General features: G+C 34.7%; 1 protein-coding gene across 1 annotated transcript; it reads right to left on the bottom strand.

Moving 5' to 3' along the window:
• Nucleotides 1-5,090: 5,090 nt before the first annotated feature.
• On the bottom strand, nt 5,091-6,032 carry LOC118999786 (olfactory receptor 10AG1-like). The gene has a single exon (XM_037064519.1). The coding sequence runs from the start codon at nt 6,030-6,032 to the stop codon at nt 5,091-5,093; it is 942 nt and encodes a 313-aa protein (XP_036920414.1).
• Nucleotides 6,033-12,515: the final 6,483 nt, after the last annotated feature.

The following is a 12,515-nucleotide window of genomic DNA, read 5'->3' on the forward strand; positions in this document are numbered from 1 at the left end:
GTCATGCCTATATAAATTTACTGTAAAAAAATCAAAGTGTTTCCAGAAATAGAAATGCTGAAGTAAAATCAAAAAGAAGAAAATTGTGCATCTATATACCAATGATAACCACATCCGATTTGTCTAGGACCTGTCATCCTGACTGTTTGTCAAACTAATAAGAATCCCAAATAGTAGACACACACATGTCTTATTTAAAAGAAACCTGATTTTGGAGAAATGGGGAAGATTTCAGTAGCTCTAGCACATTTCTCTTTGTGTAGGACCCACAGAAATCTGTGTGTTTTAAGTGTTTATGTAGTAATTGATGTGATAGCCTTGCTACAGCCCCTAAGAACACAATCACTATTTTTAAAGCTAGGAAAGCAAATCCAATTACCAAACCACCAGCAGTTGATTAAAGGTCTCTCGGATAAGGAACTCATTGAAGACAATTCTTCAAGCATTTTTTCAGAGCAGAGCCTTAGACTTTGGTCCCTGGGACTCAACCTGCCTTCTCCTGCCTTTCTGTAGAAACTCACATCTAGCTATAGAAAAGGTCAGGGGGAGATGTTGCCTTTGTGGTTCACTCTGCCAAGAAATTCTTGGTCCCACTCTTCAACTTCTTTACTTCTCACAACATAAAGACTTGAGTTTTACTCATGTGGGCAACTCACCTCTCTGCTGTTTTTTCCAGGGAAGAATAATTAATTTACAGAGTCTCTGCCAAGATGGCAACCAACTACCTCTCCCTTCACATTTTCACCAGGGTTAGGATTCATCTAAAGACTGGGATAATCATCAGACTACAGCCATAACCTGAATTCTTCATTTCTTTTCTTTTCTGATAAATGTTTGTTGAACATCTCAGAGTACCAAGCAGTGTTGTTCAATGATAAAAATAAAAATAACTATTGAGTGACATATACCAGGTCCATTGTTAAACACATGCTATAATAATAGCATCCTTTGTGATGAGTACTATTACAATTCCTAGTTTACTAATAAGAAAACTGAAGCGCTATAAGTTTAGGTAAATTACACAGGACCAGGAGTGAGTAATGGCAGGACTGACATTTAAACACAAATCTGCCCCCACAGCCCAGGTACTGTCCCTGATCTTGTGTAACAAGCATTCAATTATTTACAAAAGTGAATGTGGCGAGCACTATAAAATAATCAAGAGTTCTAAGTGTTTGTAATATAAACAGGGATGGAGGTAGAATGATCAGGGCAGATATTCTATAGAAGTAATGAAACTGAAGCCAAAAAAAAAAAAAATCAAACAAGCTGTAGAGTACATAAGTAAGAGAGGGTCTGGGAAGATTAGCAAATTTGGGAATTGAGCTGCACTACATCTGTTGGTGAACTGTGCACAATGTAACTGTGTGAGCCCACCTGGTATTTATAATTCCACCCTGTTATGAGTTAACTCAATCCATCACACTTTTCCAAACATGTACTCAAGTACACTACACTCTTTCACTGTCACTAACTACTAGCTACAAATTCCTTGAGCAGAACAGTGATGATGCAGCAAACAACTGAGAAACCTCAGTTATAACTAGCTCACTAAAATGATCAATAGCTTAGTTAGAGCACATAGACAGTGGATAGACACAAATCCACTTTCCAATCTAAGCTGCACCATGTATATGCTTTCTTACCTTGAAATAAGTTAATTAATCCTTCTTAGCCTCAATTTTTCTCATCTTCAAAGTGGGACTAATAATAGATGTCATTTTTGAGGGTTAAACAAATAGAATACTTAAACAGTTAAAAATAGACAAGAAATAACAGCCATATGTTTACTAATTCCAAAAAAAACCAGCATCCCAACCTTGAGATGAAATTTCCAGTAAGACTTTGAGAATGTATTTTCAAGTGACAAAAGAAATCTACCTTCTCACACACTCATAAATACTTGCCCCTCACAGAATAACTAAACAGTCCCCTTCTGTCTCCCTGGAGCTGCTTGCTCTGCAGGCCTCCAGTGCAGATGCCTGCATCTGTGACTTGGGTGCATTCTTTAGGCTCAGGCGTCCATCCTGGTGGTGCTCCACAGCTGATATTGGTGTTTCTGGTTTGTAACTTTTTCTTTGCTATTTAATTTAAAGACTACATGCAGACAGTAACTGGGGAAATAGAATGGCTATGTTATTATCAGACAAAAAATAAGACTTTTAGACAAAAAAATTTCACAAGAGAAAAAGCAAGATCATATACAATGATAAAATATCAGTCCATAAAAAGAGATATCATTATAAATACAAATGTAAAAATTGACATTAAAGGGAGAATAGACAGTTCTACAATAAGTGTTATAGATCTCAATATCCAATTTTCAACAATATATAAAATAACTAGAGATAACATCATTAAGTAAATAGGGTATTTAAGCAACACTATAGACCAACTAGAACTAAAATATGTATAACCCAAACACACTGGAATACACCTTCTTCTCAAGTGAACATGACAAATTCTTCAGGCTCAGCTACAGGTTAGGTCACTAAACAAGGTTCAATAAATTTATAATGATTGAATCGTCTAGGGTATCTATTCCCACCACAAAGGGATGAAATTAAAAAGTAATAACATAAAGGAAACTGAAAAATTCACCGATATGTAGAAATGACACAACATACTGTTAAACAACCAATGTGTCAAAGGAAAAACACAAAGGAAATTAGAAAATATCTTGAGACAAATGGGAATGAAAATACAACACACCAAACTAAGGGAATGTGAAAACAGCAGTTCCCAGAGAAAAACTATGTCTGTGAATACCTATGCTGTAAAAGAAAAAGATCTCACCTTAATAAATAAGAAAACGAACAAAATGTTAAACTAAAAGCAAGTGGAGGAATAAAATAACTATTAGAGTAGAAAAATGAAATAGAGAACATAAATAAAGAGAACCAACCAAACCAAAAGCTTGGTTCTTTGAAAAAATTGACAAATACTTAGGAAATGTAATCAAGAACAATGGAGATGACACTAATTATTAAAATGCGGCATGAAAGTAAGGATGTTACTAGCAAAATTATAGAGATTGTTAAAATAAGAAAATACTAAGCAAGCTAAGTGCCTGGCAATAACTGAGTGGATAAAAAAATGTTACTCCAGTAACTGAGTGGTACTTTTATAAAATGAAATAATACACAGCAGAAAGAAGGAGCTCCTGCTCTTAATGAGAACATGGATGGAACTGGAGAGCATTATGCTAAGTAAAATGAGCCAGGCGGTGAAAAACAAATACCACATGATCTCACCTAAAAGTGGAACCTAATCAACAATACAAACAAGAAAGAAAAATATAATCAGAAACATTGAAATAAAGAACAAACTATCAGTTACTAGAGGGGAAGGGGAGAGGAATAATGGCAGAAAATAAGGGAAGGTCCATCAAGGAACATGTATGGAAGACACATAGACAGAGCCACAGAGGGTGGATGTAATTGTGGGAGGCATGGACAGGTAAGGTAGGGGCTGGCGGTGGTGTGAAAATGAAGACAACTGTACTTGAACAACAATAAAAAATATCTACTAGAGATATTAATAATTACAAATATTTTTCTTTTTGTTAGTTATCTCTTCTCTCTCAAACATTTTTTTGTATTATACTGGAAGGGCAATGAAAATGAAGGACTTTTCCATTTCTGTCTCAGTTCTTCCCACCTATGATAGTTTTAGGGTTATGCAATTCCTGCTTGCAAATTTTCTTGGAGTTTTTTGTTGTTATTACAGGTTTTTTTTTCCCCCTGTATGCACTCATTCCCATTAGATTTTTATAGTTTCTGATAGCTGAATTTTTCTTAGAATCTCGGTGATTCATTAATTGATTGATTTGCTCTCAGCCAAGATGATTTTTTCCCTAGGTTTATACAAAGGTTGTTCATACATCATCTGGCTGTTTTCCTCTAGGAAGAAAGTAGTATTGCTCTTGTCTATGTAGGTGGAGTGAGTCATTCCCATGTAAATGCAAGCAAAATTGACACACTTTTAATTGGAAAAAACTTGAAGAACTTTGCAAGCTTCATCACATTCTTTCTGATCCCGCAGGGATCTGTTGCCTGTCTCTGTCAAGGGCTCATTAGCTAAACACTCAAGTTTGAAAATAATATCCACAGAAAAACCCACACATAGTGTTGTGATTTTACTCACAATGAATCAGATTATTGTCTCCTTTCTATGAGTACATAAATACTATATGTTTATTGTAATACAATGCAGAATTCCAGTAAAACAAAGAAAAGTAATGAAATTATTTACTCTGAGAGTCCCATAGTTAACATTGATGATTATATTCTTATTGATCAATACTAATGTGTGTGCATGCTTGGTGCACAAAGTATGAGTGTGATACCTGTGTTTTTATAAGAGATGCTCACTTTTATAAACATTTATTTCCTTTTCCTTAGATTTCCTCTTCCATTTATTATCTCTAAGAAAATATACTTAAAAACAGTAACTTGTGAACATTCCTATGACTATTCCAAGCTCTTCTTATTATATGCAAATATTTTAATAATAATAGTTGTTCTATCATATCAGTGAATTATATTATATAAAATATTTGATATACACATAAACACTGCCTAATATTCACTGTTATCATTGTAGCAACATCATTTATTGTATACAAGTACATTCCTAAAAAAGATGTTTTTTTCTAAAAACATAATTTCTCTATTGAGTCATTGCTAGGCCTAAATATACATAAAATGTTAATTAATATTCTACTAGAAGCCTGGCATAAAAAAGCTTCCGTGACAAATTATGAAAATGAGTGACATAGTTTCAAGTACATGATATAGCAGAGACTATATCATAATTGAATCCATTACATTGATCCTTATCAAAAATTCTTACTGAGAAGGAACATTTCACAGTAAAATTACAACATTTACCTAAGAATGATTCACTATTTCTGAACACTTCTATAACTGTATAACCAAAGTCAGAAAGTTTCTCAAAGTTTTAACTAACTTTTAATTTGGAAATAGATAAATTGAATTTAAGATAAATAGCTCTTGAAATATTATTAAAGATCTGTGAGACATCAATCAACTCCTGTAAATAGACTCATTTTTTATAAGTGAAGTAAATTATTTATATAGCAGTTTCTTCAGTGCCTTTATGACATCCTTGTTTCTTAAACTGTATATCATGGGGTTAAATAAGGGAGTTGAGATAGTGTAAAAAAGAGAAAGCACTTTGTTGGTTCCTCCTGAGTCTTGGGTCTTGGGTCTCAAATATGTGATAGTGGCTGATCCAAAGAACAGTGTCACCACTATAAGATGTGATGAGCAGGTGGAGAAGGTTTTGGTCCGACTTGTGGCTGATGGCAGTTTAAGAATCGTAGAGATGACTTTGCCATAGGATAGAAGAATCAACAGAAAGGGAACTGTGACAAACATCATAGCAACTATGTAGACCATCATTTCATTTACAGTGGTGTTCCCACAGGCCAACTTGATTATTGGGGGGATGTCACAGAAGAAGTGGTTGATGAGGTTAGAACCACAAAAGGACAGAGAGAAAGTCAGGAATGTCTGCCCTATTTGGACTGGAACGCCACCCAGCCAAGAACCAGCCACCAGCCGGACACAGACCTTGTGGTTCATAATTAGGGGATAGTGTAGAGGGTGACAAATGGCCACGTAGCGGTCATAGGCCATGATGGCCAGAAGCAAACACTCAGTGACACCCAGCATGAGGAAGAAGCACATTTGTGTAGCACAGGCAACTAAAGATATTCTTCTTCTCTGGGTCCAAAGATTCATGAGCATTCTGGGGAGAATAACTGACACGTAGCACATTTCCAAAAAGGAAAAATTGCCCAGTAAAAAATACATTGGGGTCTGGAGAGCAGGGTCCAGTTTTGTTATTAGAAATACAGTGCCATTGCCTACCAATATCATGATATAGATGATTAAGAATAACCCAAAGAGAAACCACTGGAGATGGGGAACATCAGCAAAGTCCAGGAGAACAAATTCCATTGGTTTAGTCAGATTTCCCTCTGGTGGTTTTTCTTGGTGCTTCATCTGTGGACAGAGGAAATTAACAGTGTGCTTTTATTTTTACCCTCATGGATGAATGCCTTTTCTTTAAATTGTATCTGGACTTGCAGATTGGATTCATGATCACTGCAGTGGTTTCCAATTAATACATTTCTCATTTACTCAGTGTAGATATTACAAATTATCACTGTAAAACCCCCTTAAATTATATTTAAGATCATTGTTCATATTTTCTGAATACAGCCCAGACTAAACCAAACTATGTCTTGCTCAACACACACTGAGAAATTGGGAGTCGTTGAAGACAGACCCACAGCTTTGCCATATAATCTCCTTTTTCATGACTTATGCTTCTTCACAATCCAGATTTATATTAAAAAAATTATCTTCCTGTACTTGAACAACAATGAATATCAAACGTATTTAATAGAAAAAGAAAAAAGTTATGTTCCTTATACTTTTTCAACTGCCTATTGCAACCCTTCATTTCTCTTCCATCATTTAATTACTTTGAAGATATATGTCCTTATTATACAGTTCATATTATTAGGTAGCTGACAGAGAGAGAGAGAGAAAGAGAGAGAGAGAGAGAGAATTTTATTGCATATAGCAGAATAAAACAAATTATTTTTAGTAGAAGACTGAGTGGGGGATATAAGAGAACTCTATTCTGGAAAATCTGCATGAGAACACAGATGCAGAGAGAAGCAGGAAAGACAGAAACCCTGGACACACAGAACTGGCCTAGAATGTGTGTGTTACCTGGTTACTTGTGTGCATGTGTGTGGGCAGAGGGGAAATATCTTATCTGGGATGTTTACCCAGTGTGCTGAGTGCCCCTCCAAGATTTCTGTTGTTCTTTGAAAACAGCACTTAGGTGACGATTTCTAAACTCACTTTATTTTTAGATGTAAAGATACTGACACTGACTAATGACAGATGCTGTGATCATTTGCACAAAAGTGTTTTCCCCCAATGTATTGCTATTTTAATTTGGATGTCTTAAGAAAATTGGAACATTTGCACAAACGTTTTATGATGGCAAGTCAGAGCGTAGGATTTTTTTTAATTATTGGACTTGAGTGTGAATCCAAAGTCCAAACTCTGTGAAATTAAGCAATTGTTTACATTTTCTAAGTTTTACTTCCAATAATATGATTGGTAAAATTGCCTATCACTTTTAATCTGTTATTGGTCATGGTTCCATAATTATAATTATGAATGAGTTATATTCTTAAATTTTTATTCCTCAGGATTGTAACACATTGCCTAGTAAAATTGTACTTAATAGTTATTGAGTTCCTTGTTGGTAATTACTTTTTCCCATTGCTTTCCATTTATTTCACCAGGACCAGGACTGGAGTAACAGTGAGTGACACCTTTGGATATAAAATTTGAGAGGCACTGACTCACTTTCAAGAGTGGCTGATTCTGCATTGTACCATCCTGAAAGTGTGGTCCTCCTTAGATATCACATCCCAAGCATCCCTAGGCTCAAGATGTGTCCTAGCGCTGCCTTTCACTTCTCTGTCCTGGTGTGTTTGAACCATGTCCCCTAAATACAGGGTAACTATAGTGTCGTGGATGGGGAATGTAATTCTACCAAGATGGACAGGATTTGAATTATGGTTTCCCCACCTGCCAGCTGTGTGACCTCTTGCACATTACTTAATACTCTGTGCCACAGTTCACTCGAGTTTATAGTCGGCTAACAAACATATAAATACTTAGGATTGTAACATGGATTAATTCACTTAATGTATCCAAAAGCAACTTGAAGAACTCCTCACATTTCTAAAAGTATTTGTATATACTAGCTATTATTGTTTTTATTACAAACTAGATTTTATTTTTCTACATTTTACTCTGTGGTCTAAACTGGGTGAAAAAATACCCTCTAATTTACTTTATCTGTGTATCACATGTTTAATTTAGGAAAGGAATGACATCTTAAAGCAGTTATTAGAGTTTTCTAAAATTCTTCATGAGTTCTCTGCCAGTATTCTTGTTTATATTCTTATCTCTAATCTGTGGAACTAATTCTAAGATCAGACATCACTATCCAGTCTTTAGTGTTGCAATCTGGATACTTCCTTTTGGAAGCCTTTTTCTCTTACTATCACTAAGTGATCTGAGAGATGAGGACTGTGAGTATTTTTCTACTTGAGACCAATATACATCTTAGAACATGCCTGATTCCAAAACTCAGTAAACATGAAACACTTTTTAAGTGAAATCATTATTCTTCAAAGGGAGAAAAGAGTTAAACTACAATGTAATCCAACTTTTAAAAAATATTTCATGTATTTGTTTTTAGAGGGGGAGGAAGAGAGAAAGAGAGGGAGAAAAACATCAATTGGTTTCCTCTCACACATCCCAACCAGGGATCTGGCTTGTAACCCAGGCATATTCCCTGACTGTGAATCAAACCAGTGACTTTTCGGTACATAGGTTGGCACTCAACCCACTGAGCCACACCAGCCTGGGGGTAATCCAGTTTTTACATATCACATATATGAACAGAAGCATTTAATGCAAGTTATTTAACTCATTACTTCAATCAAGTGACTTTTGGTGCTAAAGATACATATGTATATATGTATGTATATATATGTATATATATATGTGTATATATATATGCATATCTTCATTATATGATATACACACACATATATATTTGTAATGGCACAAAACCAATCTTTGGTAATAAAATCATATATTTATAACATAAAATATGCAAGATATGTGCACGTTTCTCTCTAGAGAAGAACAAGGTAGAAAAAATACATCTACTTTTCTGTGTTTTAACAAGATTATCTACATTACTATTCTTTCTTATAAATGTTTAAGTTCTTATTATTCAAGGAAATAAAATTCAATCTTTAATAGTTTTATTGAAATTCCAGCCTTCATTTCTTGAATAAATCTAAATAATTAAAAGAATGTTTCAATTCGTTGCATATAAGAAGTTACCTAAGCTTCAGCTATATTTATATATTTGATATAAAATGTGAAATTAAGTCTTGAAATTAGTAAAATACTAAACTTTTTATATTGCATAGTACTCAATTTTGTCTTTTGTTTCCACTAAAACAAATGTTCTTTGGATTTTCTAATGACTAGACATTTGTTTCATGGATTGTTCTACTTCAAATCTCCTATTACAATATCAAGCTGAAAGCATAAATATTAAACTTATTTGTTACATGTTTGCTGAAAATGAAGTTTTCTATAGTATTATCTATACCTAGAAAATACTCTTCAGTATTACGGTTTTCAGTATTCTGAAGTGATTTCACATCATTATTTATCATTTCTGTATACATTGCATTTAACAGAATTACAATATGCAGGAGTTGCTTCACTGCAATGACACATATCCTACTATAAGTTAAATATTAACTTTAAATTTAAAAACATACTAAAGCTTAGTATCAGTATAAAGTAGTTGATATTTACCTTTTTTATTTGGGATGTAGATGATTTTTCTCACTATAGAGGGTTTAAATATTTAAATTAATGTAGGTGAAATCACTGTTTCATGCACCTTAGAAGAGTGTGTTGTTTCTAAACAAAAGATGCTCTTTAAATAAAAGTAGTCATCTCTGCCCCAGGGATGTGTCTTCCACCTGACACATTTACATTTTTAATTAAAACAATACTTTTGGCACTGTCTGATTTGCTGTGTGTGTTTTTTCCCTGAAAGCTCTCACTTTACCCAGAATTCCCCTTCCTCAGTCTCTCCGTGGAGTAGAGTGCTCAGTGCACCTTATTTTTTAGACACAAGAGCATGCTGAGCAATACTACTTGAGACCATCCAATATTGACACACATTCGATTTTTACCTTATTTAATATAAGTGCTCTGTATAGAGCCTCTGTGACCATTAGATGGAAATATTAAAGTTGTTTTTCTTACAAGGATTTCAAGAAAGATTCCATTTATTTATTTATTTATTTACTTACTTATTTACTTACTTACTTACTTACTTATTTTAGAGACGTGGAAAGGGAGGGAGAGAGCGAGAGAAGCATCCATGTGCAAGGGATACAGCCCCGGCTGGTGTAGCTCAGTGGATTGAGCGCAGACCTGTGAAGCAAAAGGTCGCAGGTTGGATTCCCAGTCAGGGCACATGCCTGGGTTTCAGGCCAGGTCCCCAGTGGGGGACCCATGAGAGGCAACCACACATTGATGTTTCTCTTCCACTCTTCCTCCTTCCTGTCCCCTCTCTAAAATAAATAAAATATTTTTAAAACAGGATACATCAATTGGTCCCCAACTGGGCACCTGGCCTGCAAGCCAGGCATGTGCCTGGACTGGGAATCAAATCAGTGACCTTCTGGTTTGCAGGCTGGTGCTCAATCCACTGAGCCACACCAGACAAGGCAAACTTGTTTATTTTTTTTAAACATTCTTTTCTAACTGGTTCCTTGATTACTAAAACCTGGCCCATGTAACAGTTGTAATAAGTGTTCTGAAGACAGACACTTATTATTTATATATACAGAACTCATGCATCTGTTTCTTCATGACCACCAGAGCAAACCTGAGATTTAGTCATTGATTGTATTTGTTAAACATAATCCAAAATTTAAAATTTTAACTCAAGATTAATATTAATAAGGAGGAAGTTTTTCCTATTTTTGAAGAGTATTGCCATCATTTAATTCATCTAACATCTTTAAGTTGTGAATAGTTTCAAACTTTACTTCTAATAAAATGAGAGTCCAGTGAAAGTCCAGCTGAGATGATAGGAAAGAGGCCAAGTAAACAGGCTTCAATTGTGGGAAAGACATGTTTTGTTCAATGCTTACATTGTTTTAAGAATCTTGGGTTGGAATAAATTTCTCATGACAAAAACAAGATGCTGCTCCCTTTTATATAGTAAATGGTCATTGCTAAAGGTTTACGCTACTGAGGAAAACACACTTAAAAACAGGAAAATCTTTTAGTCATGTGACATGGGAGAGTGACTAGGAGAGTTTCTTACAAATATCAGGAGTCATTTGCCATCAGGGAAGGCCAGGGAGGAGTAGGCAGTGAGATGCCTCAGAGTAGCAGGAGGTGACACAGCACAGCACCAGAGGGAGGGGCAGGCAAGGCAGACTACTGCAGGTGTGCATCCAAGTGGCTCGGCTGACACGGGGTTCTAAGCTTTGTTATTAGCACAGTGTAGTATCATGCATGGCTAGAGAGATCTCCTGGTGCCAGAGTATACATTTCAGAAAAAGGCTCAAATACAAATGGGAATGTATCATTCAACAAAGAGAGCTCACCAAATTGGCCAGTTATGGACTACTACTACTGGGAGAACTTAGCAGCCTTAGAAAAAAATAATAAATAATAAACTTTTCCTAATCCCTTATACTACAGCAAGAAAAACTCCCAATAATACACAAGTTTAAATATTAGAAAGTGAAATGATAAAGGTCTTCTATTTTTTTTGCTAAAAATTAGTTTATTAACCTATTTGCCTTTGTATTATTTTTGTAATTTATACCTATGTATTTCATTTTTAAAATTTATTTAATTATTGTTCAAGTACAATTTTCTGTCTTATACTCCCATCCCAGCCTACCCCTCACCTTACTTTTTGTCCATGTGTCCTTTATACTTGTTCCTGTGAATCCTTCTCACTTTCCCCTGAAATTCTTTCCCCTCTCCCCTCTGGTCCCTGTGAAAAATTTTTAATAATTTTGGAGTAAGAAAAATTTAACTATAACCCAAAATTTAGAAAGCAGGGCACAAAAGTTAAAAATATTCTTTGCAAAATAAATAGTTCTGTATTATAAAATGAAACAAACCCCCAAAGTGAAGTCAAATAGATTGATAGAATGGAAAAGTAATTACAAATAATATCTCAAATAAAGTGCTTTTATTCTTAAATACTGAGGATCAGTCAAAAAAAAAAAAAAAAACCCAAACCAAACAGGTGAAGAAACATTTCACAGAAAAGGTAACAACGTATTTTTAAACATTTAGACTCAACTTTAATTGTAAATAATTAAAATTTAATTTGAACAAGGAATTAGTTAAAAAACTAGACATTTTCCGTGTCTCTTATATGTATAAAGAGGAAGCAGGCACCATTCACCAACATCACAATTTTGTTCACTTTTTGAATGAATCAGCAAAATTTGCAGACATATGAAGTGATTCAGTAACATGATATTGCATCAGCCACAGATTATAATCCAACTAAATATAAAAAATCACTTGCTGGGCTATCACTTTCTGGGTTTATGAACCTTAATTTTGATATTGTCACATATACTTTTTTCTCCCAGAATTCTCTGATGTCTCTAAAAGACAAGTTTTTAATTTATGCGAATTTTCCCAGTGATTGCAATAAGAAGACTGCTTTGCCATGACTAGTGATCCTAACTGGTCATGGATGTTATTTCCTTATTTGTTGGAAAATATATGTGGCCTGGTTTGGAGTAAGTCCTTGAATAGGTTTGATTCATTTTTCCCCCAAAATTCAGTAGTATCGCCACTCTGGAATAT

The sequence above is a fragment of the Sturnira hondurensis genome, unplaced genomic scaffold, assembly GCF_014824575.4.
Source record: "Sturnira hondurensis isolate 20B ecotype Veracruz unplaced genomic scaffold, ASM1482457v3 Scaffold0015418, whole genome shotgun sequence".
NCBI classification, from domain to species: domain Eukaryota; kingdom Metazoa; phylum Chordata; class Mammalia; order Chiroptera; family Phyllostomidae; genus Sturnira; species Sturnira hondurensis.